General features: G+C 35.6%; 1 protein-coding gene across 4 annotated transcripts in view; it reads left to right on the top strand.

The window, feature by feature from the left end:
• The window catches only part of SH3GLB1 (SH3 domain containing GRB2 like, endophilin B1), a 31,971-nt gene extending 14,777 nt beyond the window's left edge, over positions 1–17,194 (top strand). Inside the window, exons 5-11 of one of the 4 annotated variants that reach the window (XM_072974034.1) lie at positions 543–635; positions 4,132–4,218; positions 5,863–5,886; positions 9,937–10,026; positions 10,431–10,531; positions 16,141–16,366; positions 16,744–17,194. In XM_072974034.1, coding sequence (XP_072830135.1) covers positions 543–635; positions 4,132–4,218; positions 5,863–5,886; positions 9,937–10,026; positions 10,431–10,531; positions 16,141–16,366; positions 16,744–16,851 — 729 coding nt within the window. In that variant the 3' untranslated portion in view covers positions 16,852–17,194. The remainder of the gene's footprint in view (positions 1–542; positions 636–4,131; positions 4,219–5,862; positions 5,887–9,936; positions 10,027–10,430; positions 10,532–16,140; positions 16,367–16,743) is intronic. The other 3 variants (XM_072974036.1, XM_072974035.1, XM_072974037.1) reach the window with 3 other exon arrangements.
• Positions 17,195–17,447: the final 253 nt, after the last annotated feature.

The following is a 17,447-nucleotide window of genomic DNA, read 5'->3' as shown; positions in this document are numbered from 1 at the left end:
TAACAATTAATAAAGCAAACAGTGAATTCTTTTAAACTTACCTGTTATAAAGGAGCTTTGCCCTGGGGCCCCTGCCTCTTTCACCAAAGGCACTTTCTAGCTTATCTGTACAGACTGAAATAGCTCTTCCACCTGAGCACCACTAACATTGTAGGTGGAATAATTCTTTGCTCTAGAAGCTATACTGCACTGTAGGATGGTTAGTAGCATCCCTGGCTTCTACCCAGTAAATGCCAGTAACATCCCTCCCCCTGGTTGTGACAGCCAAGAAGATAATTACCAGGTGTGCCCTGGGGGCAAAAATCACAAAATATTAAAAGTAATATTCCTTTGTTTCTACCAGATATCTAGAATGTCTGTCATTTTAAAATTGGAAATAGTGAGAAAAAGGAGTCAGGAAACCTGAATGGCCACTTTATAGCCATCTGTAATCATAGGTCTTTGCTTATCAGATGATTCATTTGAAATAATACTTTAAATGTATTTGTTCCTCCTGGATTTTAGCATCATTAGACTTTTATTTTTCTTTCCTATATTTATAGAAAGAAAGAAAACTATTACAAAATAAGAGACTGGATTTGGATGCTGCAAAAACCAGACTAAAAAAGGCAAAAGCTGCAGAAACAAGAGCTTCAGTAAGTAGTGTTTTTTACTAGAAAAACATTTTAGGTTAATAACTTTAGAACTTATAAAAGATTTTATGCAAACTACAGTCTGTCATTAAGACTATAATATGACTTTAGTGTACTGTTTTGTGTTTTTAAACAAACTTAATGATCAGAACTTATTTAGTGCAAAGTAGTCATATCAAGAGGCAATATTTGTCTTTCAGTGATATACCTGTTGCTAAAATAAAAAATTACAAGAGCTCCTAAAGCTGTGTAATGCTTTTTAAATAATAATGATGATGGCAAATAAGTCTTTTGGAGAAAGATTTATTATATTTGAAATAGAAAAACAAGTAGTAATTAAGGTGAAAATGAATTGTTTCAGAATGCTTGTCTGTAGCTTCAAAATTAGATGACTCTCTTTCCACATGTGACTCAAAATGACTAAAGGAAGTGTCACCAAGAATAGTTCCAGACCATTCAGACAGTGGCAGCATGGAGTCTCAAGTGGCTGTTTTGAAAGGGAGGAAATCCATTTGGATAAATAAGTTCTGTTATATTTTTCATAAAATCAACCTAGAAATAGTTTTTTAAAACAGAATGGGTATATAGTAAGTATAGTAATTCAATGATTTATATATATGTATATATATATACACATACACACACATACACACACACACATGTGTATATGTATATATACACACACACATATATATTATAACTTTAAAGATTTTTATAAGCTTGTTTAATGTAATATTTATACTGTTTGTGTCTCTTTTTCATAGAAGAGATTAATCAGACTTGAATTGGAACACTTCTAAGGCAGTACAATATAAATAAGTCTGAATTTATTAGAGGAAGTTAACAAGTTCATTCTTAATTTGAGCTAAGGGATATGTTTTGTTAAGAGACATGACATTCCCACTGCCTTCTGTTCCCAACTCACTACCACTATTACCATCAAGAATCATTGCTTTAGGAGCACATCACCACAATGTTGGTAGAAGTCTATTGTGGCTCTCTTGTCTTGGAAAAGAAAAGGTTGAGACTTGGTTTAGAGTGGAAATTTAAAACTGGTAACTTGGTATTGGACAGTGATGTCTTTTGAAATACTCCAACACCTTATATAAGCAGAATAAGTTATTTCCTTCTAGACAGTTCCCCTTTTGGAGATTCTATATTAGCTATTGCTAAAGAAGAGCCATCTTTAACAAGACATCAATTTCAAAATCTCTGGCTAATTCACCTCAGAATTTATCATGACATCATCATAAAGAACAGCCCAACTTCCCTAAACAGGCTTTTTGCAGAATCAGAACTTTAAAATGAACATTGTAGATGCAAGAGACTAAATTAGGATATAAATTTCTAAGTTGCTAATAATAAACTTATATAGTAAAATAAGAATTGGTTTTTAAGATACTAATTTCATAATCAGGAAAAATGTCATGAGGATCATTTGGAAATAAATGTTTGCACTAGAACAGAGTCTCTTTATTTGAAATGCTTACCATACGCCCAGTGACTGTGGGAAAAGAATACCTACTGTCAAGTGTCATTGCAACACTTCCTTTAACGAGCAGTTACAGAATAATGGTGGTCTGCTTTTTCACTTGTAAAAGTGCCAGAAAGGTTATAGATTTAATACTATACAAGGTCTTACTATTATGCTAAATTATTTTACCACTGCTATTAAAATGTGTAAGAACCAAACATCATAGTGGACAAATTTTGATATATATAGAAAAGATCATGACAGTTCTTCTGTGCCATGTATTGTTGAGGACAAATTTTTTTCCATGAGAATTTACATTTAAAATAAAAATGAAAGATTATACAAGTGACTTTTTTCAACAATTTTATTTATACACAGCTTTTCTAGAATGTATAGATTGCATAAAACAAAATTGAACTATTACCAAATATTTAATAATGTTAGTCTAGACAAAGATTCACATTTTCTGATTTTAGTTGTGTTCTTTCCCTCTAGAAAATCAGCTTGTTTTTCTTCAAACTTTATAGCAGTATGTCTGAAATACTTTGGAAAGGAAAAAATCCTCTTAATTTGTTGTTACATAAAGCCTTGAGGCATGCCTATATTTTGTGATTTTTTCCCCTTTTTTCTGTATTTCTCTTCCATTTACTTGAATACAGAAAAATTGGAAATACTTGGAGTTTGTGTTTGCTTTTTTTTCTTTTTGACACATTCCCTGCTTCTAGTTGGCAGCTGAAGAGGTTACTCAAACCTCAGACTTTCTTTGATTTCACTTCTTTATAAATTTTCTCAGATTGTTTTATGACTAGTTATTCCTATGCAAGTAAGGTTTGGAACCTGTGCATATTAGCACTTAAAAAAAATTCATTTACTAGTTTCCTGTGACCTGTTTTTAAATTCTAGATTCACTGAATGCTAATTTTTTACAAGGTGCTTTGCTGAGGAGGAGTTCATATATAAGTAATGCAAAATCTCTTCTGCCCTCGGTTTACAATCTAGTATAGTAGATCGAATCTTTTGGTGATTTAGCCCTATCAGTAAAATATTATTCCTGTATTCAATATTCTACTTGACTAATTTGTTTTATTAGTCAGCATGTTGAAGAATGGTAAAGCAACATCCAAGCCATTTCTCAAAAACATACCAATTGAGCAGAAAAGAGAAAACCTACTTGAATAGTTTACAGTGAACAAAGGTACAGTTTTGAAAATAGTATAAAACTCCCAACAGAGAAGCAAAAACAAATATAGCTTCTGCATTTAAATTTTAAGGCATTGACATTTGTTAAACTTGTCTTAATCTTGTGTAAACTTTTAAAAAATTATTTTGGAGTATCGTTAATGGGAAGAAGAAAAATCATCTGATTTCAAAGCTCTCTGATACTGAGAGGCTTAGACCTCTGTGACTTTTGGGTATCCAAACATGATGGAAAATACAGCTTCAGGTAGCATAACAAACGTGTCCCCCTGCCCAGTTAATTAAGCATTTCCACAGTAGCTATGTCTTTAATCTGTAAACTGAGTGAACTTTAACGTACACATGTTAGAATTTAAAGTTTGTTAAAAATACGAGAATTGACACGCCTTTCATGTTTCTTCAGGGTATGCCAAGATCTGGCTGAGGCTGACTGAAAGACAATATGGTTGAAAGCATCATACATTAATAAAAAAGAAGTGATCTTTAAATAGGGAAATTTTGGGTAGGCTGAAGGGCTTCCATAGGTGAAAATTTGAATGAAAATTTAGATAACCATGGCAGTTTTTAAAGTGATGCAGTTTCCCTAAATGATTCTAACTTAAAATCAAGCATCAACCGTGTTTTTTATCTTTGAAAATTTGAAACTTTTGAAAAAATGGAATAGGCACCACTACATGGAATACCATAGTTGGATTTTTTTTTTAAGTAGAAAACCATTTTATCAGCTCTTTTAATACTAGTTTGTGTGTTCTTTATTGTGCAGAAGTAACTTGTTTCACTGTGTTCATTGGTATAATGTGTTCTTTGTCTCTTACCTATGCACTTAAGCAACTAAACTCAGCTCGCCTTGAAGGAGATAACATTATGGTAAATTTCTCTTACATGCTCAACTTCCTGCATGTAAAATGGCTGAAGGTTTGTTGGCCTATTGTGTTTTCTACATCTTAAATAAAGTGCCTTCTCTTGCTATTATCTGCATGTAAAAGTCTAAAGTAATTGAAGCCATGCATTCATTAGTCTAACAAAAAATGCAGAGAATACTAGCTGAAGTAATATTGGAACTTGAAGAAAAGAAATTGTGTGTTCTAATTGCCAAGTATATCAGCTATGCCAAATTCAGATTTTAAAAATCTGAATTTGTACATAAATATATAATGCCTTTTCTACAGGATAAAAGATGTTAGTGTAGCTGACACTTAATATTTTCACTTTTGGCAAAGAAAATTATCAAAATTAACTTAGAGAAATGTATAAGATGTACAAGTTTACTTCGCTTCTCAATACCTTTAATGTTTACTTTAATTTTCACCCAAACTTAAGATCAAATTCATTTCTTCTGCAATTTCAGGCCAAGACAAGTGGTTTACGTAAGTTTGTATTGTTGAGGCCTATCCAGTGCTAATTCACTCACAAAAGTTGCAGAATAGTGATAGCCTTGAGCAAGAATTGGGAGTAAGAATTGTTCTGTAGTATCCTTTGTGTATTATTGACCTTGATTTGAGGAAATTTTTGAGATGCTAGGAATTTTTAATTTTTTAACAAAATAGAAATTAGTAAAATCTGAACATAGCCCCAGAACTCATAAATGTTAGCCAGTAAAGATTTATAGATACAGTGTTTGATGTGATACTCCTGGGTGTATTACTTTCATAGAGGGAGCACAGAATCTGCAGTATTAAGTGATAAATAATTGGCAGTACTTATTTGTTGAATCAGTTGAATGCTTTTATTTCATAAGCACTGAACTAAAAAGAGGGGGGAACTATGTAATGGGAAAAGTTATTGTACAGACTACGTAAAATACATTTTTTTTAACTGCTATAATTATTGGAGCCCTGGCTAAATTAAGGCTTTCTTCAGATAGCAAGAGAATGCATTCATTTATTTTCATTGTCCTATCTGTATGTAGATAATTGAAAAGTGTGAGGCTGTTTCAGTTATTGGTAAACAGTGTTTAAATCATACATTTTTTTCATCTTAGGTAAAAATATCTTAAACAATTAGCAAGACTTTGTTTCATTTATTAGGCATTTGTTTTACCACTTAATGTCATCTACTTACAGTAAGATGTACTTAACTCTGGTAATTTTAAGTTCGTAATATTTCAAGTTTATTGTGCCCTCCCTCCCAAATGGCTGTATCAACATTCAGTGTCCATTTATCCTTGCTTTATTTTAACTTCCTATAATTGTAGAATGTTGGGCCTAAATGAGAAATTAGAAATCACTTAATCTAAACCTCTCACTTTACTGATGAGAAAACTAGATCTAAGAGGGGTTAACTATTCCTAGTTTTGGAAAACTTACTAATTTATAGAATTAGTATAAGATTCAAAACTCAATAGTATTGATACATGTGAAGGCGTGCTTTCACAGCACACACAGTAAGCTCTAATGATTTAGGTATTACTGCATTTAACCTGTTAATGTGATTCTAGAAAAGGGGAGTATACCATTTGAATTAAAATATTCACATTTTTCTATACGAAGTTGTAGAAAATGTTAAATTCCAACTTTCTTTCATGCTCTGTATTTTTCTCTAATTTTTAATGCTGGCTAGATTTGGGCAGAGGAAGTGACAAAAGTAAGTAAATTATTAAACTACAGAATTATGAAACAAGAGCTTAATTGTCTTTTCATTCAGTAAATATTTATCGGGCAACAACCGTGGGGCCAGTCAGTCTTTGTTACCGTATCTTACAAAAGCTGAAGATGATGATGGAAAGCTCCGGTCTGTTTGGCTAGCAGTAGTTCCACGAAGCGGCCAGTAGAACAGTGCTGCAGAGGTGTGGTTTGCACACACCCTGATCAAGGCTGGGCACGTGCTATATAAGTGGTGATCTTTACAAAGCCTTGCCAGAAGACAGCTTTTAAATACTTAGCTTATTCATATGATAATTACGTAGAGTGTAGTTCACACCATGTCCTGTATCTTCAGAGAACTGAATGTGTCATGTCACACAAATGAATTTCCTAGGTAATGGGAGCTCGTTCTCTCCAGCACCAAAGCTAATTTTTCTGTCATTTTAGTGGAAATATTTGTAAAAAGTTAAATACAGGATGGCATATATTTAATTCCATTTATAGTTATGGTCATTTTATGAATATCCATTATTGTGCTGTGTGGCAGTTGGATCCATTCTTTGTTTTTGAAGTACGTTGTCTCTCCCTCGGTGTCAGTCTGTTACCTTTAGGAGCTGTGCGTATTCCTGCTACTACCAGTCCCTCGGCCTGTGCTCCCATTTCTAATGCTCGCTTGGCTGGGAAGGCAAATAACCAAGCAAGTTTAAGGAATAAAATTATGATTTTAGTACAGATTTGTTTCAAGTGCTGTTTGAGGTCTTCAGAAGCATTTTCCTTTGTTTCTCGTGTTCAGGCCTACCAGAATCTGACCTTGAGATGAGGCCAGTGCTGGGGATTGAAGGCAGGTGGTAATCGGGTCCCTGACTATTAAACAGTTTTACAAACTTCTAACTTCTATTTTCTGACCTTGTATGATTGCTGACTATACACAGTATTGTTTCATGCATAGCTTATGGAGCTATGGATTCCATGACTTGGAAATCCAATGTGAGGTTCTTTTTTTTTATTATTTTTTTTAATGAAGTTAGTCAGTTTACAGTATGTCAGTTTCTGGTGTACAGCCAGTGTGAGATTCTTGATTCTTGTTTTTAATGCCCTCATCCTCCTTTGTGGAATCCATTCATCAGCTTAGTTGTGGTTATGCACGCACTGGCCTCTGATTTCTTCCTGAGCCTTTTAGCATGAAAAGGGGGCAGAGTAACATAGGAGAGAGTGTAGGCTGATCAAGAAAACCAGGGTCTCCTCTGCTTTGGTTAGCATACAGGTATACCAAAAAATTTCTTGATTTGACTCTACAGTCTCTACAAGTTTGGAAAATAGTTGATGTAATGGAAAGAAACTCATGGAACTAATATTTACATTATTATGTTTGTATATGTGAAAAAAACTTAAAATATATCAAAATGGGTTTGGGGAGTTTTTTTTTTTCTTCTATACTTCTCACTTCTGTCATTTTTATAATTTAAAAATATATAATTTTAAAACTTCATATTTCTGAAATAGTTTAAGATTTAAGCCCCTAGAAGACGTAGGTAACACTGACCAAGATTGTCATAGCAAAGTGCCTCAGAAGCTTGACAAAATTTCTGGCTTATGGTTACCTAGTCCTCGTGTAACAAACCAACAGATTCTTGCCCTTTTTCCAAGTTACGTCATAAAAGAACTTTCCATGCTTCTCTAACCCAAGATATGCTGTCATACACTGTAGATCAATTAGCTGAGCGACAGTATTCCCAAGCAGTAGAAGGTCTTCTCCCTAGACCTCGATGTCTTAGCTGTAAAATCAAGTCAAGGAATGAGCTCTTCTGGAGGACAGAATAGAAACTCTTTAAGTTCATTGTCTTTCTCGCTCCCCTTATTATCTGTCTTTCTAGTCAGAATTATTTTCTTCCTAAGTAAGTTGGGTATGCTGAACCTTATTTCAGTTACCTCAGCTTCTCAGATTAATTGATCAATTACATGTGTCAGAAGTAGAGATGGCTTGGGGCATTAGACTGTGTGCCACCACCCCAAACATGCATTGAAACTTGTTCAAGAAATGAGATTGGTTTCCCTCCTGTCATTTACCTTTCCTAAATATAAAGTCTAGATTGTACGGAAGAATGACTTCCTTGGCTTTGTAAAATGGTGCTTTGTTCACAATTAAGTAGTTTAAATTTTGCTCAAACGTAGAAGATTGATTCCTTATCCTTAATGAGATCATTTTATATTTTTTATTCAGCGTTCTTAGCTTTAAAATATTATTTCCATTTCAGACTCAAACTTCCTGGTCACTTTTAATCTGCTACCTGGGTTACTTGCTTTTGCCTTACACAGAAACACTCATTTAGTACGCTTTCCTGCCATTTCTGCTAAAGGCCGTTAAATCACATTGTACCTTCACAATCAAACCTACATGGAGTTAGCCTCAGTTATTTCTGAAGTGCATTTATTTTTGGTTTGCTTATGGTTACTTCTATCAGTCAAAACCTTTATACCAAGCAGAACAGTAAACAGTGCAAATGTAACACTGAAGTGATTGGTTTTCTTCAACACTTTTTTTAGGGAGAACATTGACTCTTTTATTCTCCTGGGACTTTTTTCTGCTACGTACTAGCTACCAGATGAAGCTAACTTCAGCCCTATAATCAAAGCACCATGTATTCTAATTTTGGTTAATAAGTAAATTTAATTTTAACTCTTGACTTATTGAATAATTCAAGCTTATTTTCATAAATCCAGTCTAGTGGTCCATTCTTGGTCCTCTCTGTCAGGTCTTTAGCCAATGGGATGAGACTGATTATAGCAAATGATTCTCTCTTTTTTGCTGCTGCTTCATTATTGACTGCTTAACTAGGTTAACTATTGCCACCAAACAGTGAAGGAGAACAAGAGGGCTGTGAAAGGAATAAATTTAGACTCTTTTTTTATATTTACTATAGTCTTGAAAATACTGTAATTATTTGCATGGGAGGGGGAAGCAGCTGATCCTGGAGAGGTAGTAGAAAATATCATTATAATGATACTATCACCAATAATAATTAGCAGTGGGGGATAAGCCAACTATTTTGAATGACCTTTGAGATACTATTTTTTCCTCCTCACTACTAGTCACTCTAGCTAAAAGTTTGAGAAGGTGTTTTTTGCAAGTATTTACTATTTTTAGGTCATACTGATTTATTTTTTGAGTGAATTGTTTTGTACTCACACTAAACCTGTATCAGATGGTTGAAGCTAGCAGTGGTGTGCTATTACACACACCTTTTTCTAGCTCTAAGATCAGTGACTTCACCGTGGTAGCTTGAAATCTGCTCTGGTGGGAGTACTTATACCATGAAAATCAGCACATTAGAGCTTTTTTCCTCCCTGGAAAGCCAGTTTACCTGCACACCATTGATTGAATGAGGCCATGATCAACTTGCAGAAAAACCCTAGCTTATCTTACAGATAATATTTCTGTTTAAGATATATTTTATGCAAAGGTTGAAAAGAACATATTAAAAATATACATAGGCCAAAAAAATCCTTTGAAGGAACCTGAGAACCATGTCCCTAGAGACAAGTATATGGATAACTTAGCACAAAAGGTTAAATCCTAGTGTCATTCTGAAGTTCTTTTATTTGAAATTGAAGGCTATTTTTAACTCCAAAATAAAGTTAACTATAGTAATAATTGAGAATTTTTTAAAATACTGTTTTATATGTAAACGATAATCTTTTAAGATTTTGTAAAATGTTAAAATTTAGCAAAATTTCTGCTAAAAAATGTATGAAAAAGTATTGACTGTCCCATAGTAGTTTTGCTAGGCTTTTTTGTCATTGTCATTTGTCATTAAGCTTTGGCATTAATAGAATCAAGTCAGGAATCAGTGAGTAATCAGTTCTGTCTAGATTGAGTAACATAGAAAAGCTAATATCTAGAAACCAAGGACCAGTTTAGATACAAAGCAGAATCAGGGAATTGCCGATTATTATTTGGGTTTGTTTGGGGGATTTTTTAACTGTCTAAATGAATGTTCATAAGATGGACTAAGTCCTCTCCTGGAATTCTAAAGCTGTGTTTCAATTTAAGTCTGAACAGGAATTAAGAATAACTCAAAGTGAATTTGATCGTCAAGCAGAGATTACCAGGCTTCTGCTCGAGGGGATCAGCAGCACACATGTGAGTGTTCATTCATTGGAAATTCGTTCAAAACAAAAGACTGATAGTCCTAGGGAAATTCTGGGAGGGAGAACCGAACTTCCTTTTCAGTCATTTATCAAAGATACTTAAATTGTGGTACTTTCCAAGATATACGAAGAAATATTTTAAATTTTTGTTCACACCTCATCGCCTAATTCTCCCACCATCATCATATCCATTTGTTGTGGGGTTTTTTTTTGTTTGTTTTTGTTAAACAGTTTGTTACTACAAACTGTAACCAAGGTTAATCTTAAAAAGCTTTGTAGTAAAATGCTGGATACTGATGATTTGCCTTGAGTACAGGGTTGTGCTCTGTCTTCCCGTAACGTTTGCCACTGTGAGTAGATTATAGAGCTAAGAGGTGACTGTCCCTTTCCTTACAGGCCCACCACCTCCGCTGTCTGAATGACTTTGTGGAAGCCCAGATGACCTACTACGCACAGTGTTACCAGTACATGCTAGACCTGCAGAAACAACTGGGAAGGTGATAATTTCCTTTTCGCAAATGAAACTCCTAATACGGGAAGAAGTTCAGGTTTTTTTCTTAAGAACAAATAATGGAGGTGAAGCTTAGAGGAATGAAAGGCTTTTACTAGCTTGCTTAAAATCAGATTTTTTTTAAAGAAAGTGATTATCACTTCTGAGGAAACAAAAACATTTTGAGCTCTTTGGGCACAGAAGAATGTTAACAGGGATGAGGAGATAGTTTAAGTGAATACTTTTTAGTGCTATGTAAAGAAAGCGTAAAAGTGTTTGAGGCACACTTTTCTCTTGAATACCGTTGCAGTTAGTTGAGGAAGATACAGTTACATCGACATTTAGTTGCCCTTAGGGATAAACTAATTATTATTTATTCCTCACTTGTTAAAAAGAAAAGATTTTAAAATATTCCATAAAACCTCAAGCCGCTTGATTTTGCTTTGAGTGTGGTAATATATTTTAAAGTAAAAGGACAGCATGTAAAGCACATAGCTCAATCATTCGTTCATCAGATATTTATTGAACACCTGTAATGTCCAAACACTGTTCTGTGCTCTAGGCTTATATCAGCAAATAGAACAGGCAAAATTTCTTACCTTGTTGAGCTCACGTTGTAAGGTGACATTGAGAATATAATGACATACAGGACAAACGTGATTTCTGCTCTCACAACACTTAAAGTCTGAGTAGAAGAACAGGTCATGGTTGGACAGGCCATGTGGTAAGGAGAAAGATAAGCTCAGAGTACTATGAGAGATATCTGTCTGTGACTCAGGCAGGTCTAGCAAAGACTCAAAGATGAAAATTACTTTAGTAGGAATAATCTAGATGAAGAAAGGGGCAGGGACGAATATTCCAGGCGGAGGGAAAATATGTATATGAAAGGGCCAGAGGAAGGAGAGAGAGTGGCAAATTCAGGGAACTGACAGTAGTTCATTCTGGTTGGCTTATAGTGCTCAAGTTAAGAATGGGACAGTGGATGAGGCTAGAATAGTGAAGCAGAAATATGTCATGAATGCCCTTTAAAGTAAGTATGGTAAGGAGTTTGCGATTTATGTAGTGGGGAACCATTAGAGCAGGGGAGCGATACTTAACATTTGGAGGTGGTGTATCAAAAGAAGTTATTTCAAGGAATAAGGCAAAGAAAAAAGTTTCTTCACTTTGATGTTCCTTTCTGCACGTTAATCTTTCAAAACTAGACCTAGAACAAAATTAGGCAAATCCACAAAACCAATTTTACATCTTAAAAATGAGTTGTAGCCTAACACTGGTGACCCTAATAGGATTTACAGAAGTATTTACGCTTCTGTGTATTTGAAGTTTTGTTACTGATGGTAATATCTAAAATCAGAACACGACTCTGTCCCCACATCATTGCAAGTGTTTTAAGCCCAAGAAGCCTTAGTACTTCCTGTCCACTTTGCCCTGATGCTTTAGGCATGCAGCAGAGGGGTTGCTGTTGGAACCATGCATTCTTGGCATTCTGCTTAAAGCCACGCAAATGCTCAGTCATACATACATATATGCTCAGCCATGCAAACAGAATCTAGTCTTTGCTGCACTGAGGTAGGTGTTATTATCCACATACAGATAAGGAGACAGAAGCAGTAGTCATAAGATTAGTAAATATATTTCATTTTTAAATAATTGGAAGGATTAACATATCAAGCAACTGTGGCAGTTGCTGGTGTAGGTAGACCTCCGTGGCTAAACAAAAGCTAATTACACTAGTAAATCTGAGAGTAAAATTCCGTGGTTAGAGACTTTAAAAATCATGTGTGTGTGTATTTACACACGTATGTGGGGAGAGAGAGGTTTTATTCCCCCCTTATCAGAAATGTATGTATTTAATCACTGCTGAGGAACTGAGTTCACTGAGGAAGGGATGCTAGAAAATGTCTTAACTCTAGAGTCAAACTTGAATTAGAAATTAGTTCTTTTTATCATTAGAACCCTTTTATTTATCAGAGAAGCATTTACTTTTAATTTTTTAGAATGCACTATTCTAAGTATCAATATACTGTAAATAAAATAGATAAAATCCCTGCCTTCATGGAACCTGCATTCTATTGAGGAGTAGAGAGGAGTAGAAAATCAGTGTGAATTACGTAGTATATTAGAAGGTGATAAATGCTCTGGAGAAAAATACAGCCGGAAGGTACCTTGGTTAGGAGTAAAGGTTTGCAGCAGTCAGGGAAAACAGATTTGGAAGATGTGAGGAAGCAAGGCATGCAGGCATCTGAGAGATGCTCTAGGAGAGGGTACAGCAAGTACAAAATCTCTGAAGCAGGAACACAGCTGCTGTGTTCAGGCAGCAGCGAGGAAGGCTTAGCTGCAGGTTAATCAAGGAAACAAGGAGCAAGGATACACAGGCTTTGGAAGCCACTGTTTAGAATTTGGCCTTTACTCAGAGATAAGGAAGTCTTTGGAGGGTTTTGAGCTGAGGAGTGACATGATTTGATTTTAGCCTTTAACAAGATCGTTCTTGCTGCTCTGTTGAGGTTAGATGTTGGAGCACATGAGTATAAGCTGACAGACCTGATCAGAGCCTGTTGCACTAAGTTGGTCAGTAACCCAGTCAGGAGATGATGGTGGCTCAGATCAGGGTGACTGGTAGATGTGTTGGAAGCGGTCAAACCCTGGGTGTATTTTAAAGGTAAAACAGCAGGATTTCCTGATAGACTTCCTGTATATGAGGCTTAGAGGTGTCAAGATTTACTGCAAGTATTTGGCCTGAGCAACTGAAAGAATGAAGTTTGGGTTAATTAAAATGGGGAATGCCACAGGAAGAGCCAGTGGGGTTGGGGAGGCACGTCAGGTATACCAGGAGCCCAGTTTTAGACGTGTTTAGTTTGCGGTATGAAGTGGAGATACCCAATTTTAGGATATATAAGTCTTGGAATTGGAGGGTGAATTAGAGATATAAATTAGAGAGTCGTCAGCGTATCAAGGATATTTAAATCTGTGAGACTCGATAAGAGTACCAAAAGAGTGAGTATAGGTAGAGAAAAGAAGGGGGCCACGGGCTGCGCACTGAAGTGCTGCGGCACAGCTAAGGAGCCGGCTGACGGGGGCGGGAGAGGGTGAGCTTCGAGCTGTAGGATGTAAACCAGGTGTGTGGCCTGGGAATAAACAGAGTGAGGGGAGTGATCCAGTGCAATCACTGGACAGATCAAGTGAAATGAGGACTCTTAGTGGACCACTGGATTCAGGACATTGAAGTCGTTGCTGACCTTGAGAGTAGTTTTGGTGGAATAGAAGGGGCAAAATCTTGTTTAAGGGGAGGAACTGTGACAGTAAGTTTAGACTCAAGGAGTTCTAGTGTAAAGAGGAACAGGGACATAGAGCAGGCAGCCTGAGGAGAAAGTGGAGTCCAGCTCATTTGGGTGCTTGTTTAAGACAGGAGAAATAAGAGCGTGTTTGTAAGCTGCTGAGAATGGTACAGTAAATGGAGAATGTATAATATTGGAAAGGAAGGGAAGAATTGATAATGTGATATCCTTGAGAGGAAATTCTGTACACAGGTAGAAAAATTAACCTTAGGAGCATAGACAGTTCATCTGTAGGAAGAGAAGAGAGGACCAAAAGCATGGAAAAATCAGTTTCCTCATTGTTTTTTTCTCCTCTCAGTTAAAAAGGAAGCAACTCATCAGCTGATTTTAAAGGCTAGGGGAGAATTGCTAGAACTTTGAGGATGGATGAAAAAGTGTATGAAATAGTCATCGGGAGAATGGAAGCAGACGGACTAGAGAAGTGTAGTGTAACTGTGGGGCAGCGCCGTGGACCCACTTGAGGTTCCTACTCATTACCCAATATGAGACCAGACAACGTGGTTTTGTATTTTTTTCCTGTCATAATAGATACATGGATACTGAGTAGGTAATTAGGCAGATTTTTACCAAATGAGTAGTATGAAGTGAAGAGCATAGGATACAAAGGCATGTCAAAGGGGGTGAGTATGGTAATTAACCTTGGACACGAAGGGCATGTTGGTAGGACCATAGATGGTAGGTCTGTGGTAGGACCATAGATCCAGGATAGGCTTGTTGAAATGAGAGTACTGGGGAAAAAAAGATGATGATCAGAGAGTGGGATGTTGGAGATTACGACTGTTGTAAGGGTTATAGTTTTTGGAATTGATCTGGTCTATATGAGACATTGGAAATGGGCGGGTGAACTAGAGTCAGGCACAGAATCACCAGAAGAGAAGGGTTCAGGGATCTGACGGGCCCTCAAGATGTTCGAAGAATCGTCCACAGGGATATTAAGATCACCAAGAATTAAGATATACTGTCGGTGAGCCAGGAGCTAAAGCCTAGAAATAAAGGGGAAAGAATGAGACATCTGTAGATGATTGCAACAAGAGATGAGAGTTAATATACGGTTGAATAACATGAAATTCAAAGATTGGGTAGGACTGGTGAGGGAGAAGAGCATAAGAATGGCAATGAGGAACGTACAACTCCTACACCATCCATCTCTAGGCTCCATGATAAGAGGAGTATGGGAGTTAAACACAAGCATGAGGGGGTGAATGGAAGGTGTAGGGAAGAGGTTAAGGATAAAGCGAACTGTGCTGCTGGATGATTAGTTTCCAGATGGCACAGTGGTCATAAAGGAGGAAACTGTTTTACCAAGGGGTATGAATTTCACCCATCCTACCAGGCATTTTACCTCATGGGTGTATTCAAATTTAAATATGAATTTTCATAGGAAATACTCAACCTTAGGAATGGTTGGATTAGAATGATTATAGGCCAGCCATTTTATGCTGTTTTCTATTTAGCATTAGAGAAACGCTCACCTTATAAGAAACTGAAAATTCTAATTATCTTTATACATAAGCACCTTGGTCATAGGAATTTCACTAATCTCTAATAAGCTTTTATTTTTCCCCTAAAAAATAGAAGACAGAATGAGCTTGTGACTTTGCCCTGTTCTCCCATTGAGTCTTCATTATGTTAACTATCAGTCATAACATATTATTTGAATGTCCATCTTCTCACTTGTCTGTATGTCCATAGAGGAATGGTATTGTTTCATCTTTATGTCTTCAGCTTGTGGTAGTGATGCTCAATAAATACTTGTCATTTGAATGAACAGGAAAATGTGATTGGATCAGTTTTATGAGAAAGAGTTTGGCTATTAAATATTTCTCAAAGAATTAACTTGAGAAAACTTTACTCTTGTGATAGTATCTAACATTTAAGTAAGTTTTTTTATTGGTATTTTTATATAACAATTTGTAAAGAAAGGGAAAATAAAACATATTAATAAAACTTTTTTGGAAGTGTTATAAGGATAAACTCATTTTTTTCTGGAAAAAAATAGCCATTGTGTTTTAAAAAAAAATTTTTTTTAAGTTTATACTTGTAAAGACAGCTTTGAAACAAATTTTCAAGGATTTTATATTTGAAAACCACTTGCATTTTCTCTAGTGTAATTGGCCAAAGAGGGATAAACTAGACAGCACACTTTGTCATTAAAATAGTAACATCTGTAAATCTGTATCCGAAGTGGAGGTTGGTAGAAGGTTTACACTGCCACCAAGTGGTGGTATTCAGGAACTTTAATCACTTGGAAATAGATAATTGACCACTTTCTTTTCAACAGTTTTCCATCTAATTATCATTGTAACAACAACCAGACTTCTGTGGCACCTGCACCGTCTGCTTCATCAAATGTGATCGGTTCTTCTGCCTTAACTTCAGCCAGTGGCCTAGTCACCTCTCCTTCCAACCTCATTGACCTTAAGGAGTGCAGTGGCAGCAGGAAGGCCAGGGTTCTGTATGATTATGATGCTGCAAACAGTAGTGAATTATCACTTCTGGCAGATGAGGTAAGTAATGTGGGTAAAAAAAGAAAATTTTATCATAGATTAACTTACCTTCCAGTATGACAAAATGCAAATTCCTAATTATTTGGAAATAATTTATTATGAATGTTTTTATAGATTGCAGATGGTTATATTAACATTTTATAAATTTTTATCTTTAGCAAAATAGGACATCACAGAAATATTGAGAGCTTTTAACTGCTCAATAACTAAGATTTCTAAAACTATCTCTAATTAAATCCTTTCTTTCATCAAATTGATAATAATGTTTAAATTCTTTGATAGTGAATAATTTATAATTCAAACCAGTTAAATCTGATTAGTTTTCTGTATACTTATTTCTTAATGTAGTTAATAACTGGAAGTATTTTACTTTGTAGGTGATCACTGTTTTCAGTGTCGTTGGAATGGATTCCGACTGGCTAATGGGGGAAAGGGGGAACCAGAAGGGCAGGGTGCCAATTACCTACTTAGAATTGCTCAATTAAATAGGTGGACTATGAAAAGACACACCGTATTTATGTACAATTAACTCTTAATAAAACAGGTTTAAGTATCTTCCATGTCTTAAGAGACTGAAAAGAAAATACCAGCCATCAGAAACTGGCCTTTCTGCCAATAAAATTGCATGGTAAACACGTCATTACAGACTTTACGTTAGAGCTTTTATGCCAAGAATGTTTTCTTACGAAGTTCTCTTTCTACTGAGGTTTCACTAAAAGCAGCTTCTTCTTTTGAGCCCCGACTTAAAACAGGAGAACTGCTTTCTACTGGAGTTTTCATTAATGGCAAGCTTTTTCTTTTATGTAAAATAAATTTATTGTGAATTGATTACCAGTGACTCATTTATTAGGTATAATTAATAGCCAAAGAATAAAGTTGAAGTTTGTTTTTAACTGTTGGTTTAAAAAGAACTCGAGGATACAAACCTCTTTTGTGAAGAATATAATGTTTCAAAATGTTTCCGTAAACAGAAATGCAGTTAAATGTTTACCTTGTTTTCCAAAAGACATTGAATGATTTCAATACTGTATTTCAGTGGGTTGTTTTGGTGTGTGTTGGAGGGGCAGGGGGTTGTTTCATT

Source organism: Vicugna pacos, chromosome 13, assembly GCF_048564905.1.
Source record: "Vicugna pacos chromosome 13, VicPac4, whole genome shotgun sequence".
Lineage (NCBI taxonomy): Eukaryota > Metazoa > Chordata > Mammalia > Artiodactyla > Camelidae > Vicugna > Vicugna pacos.
This window is presented reverse-complemented; position numbering and strand designations above follow the sequence as displayed.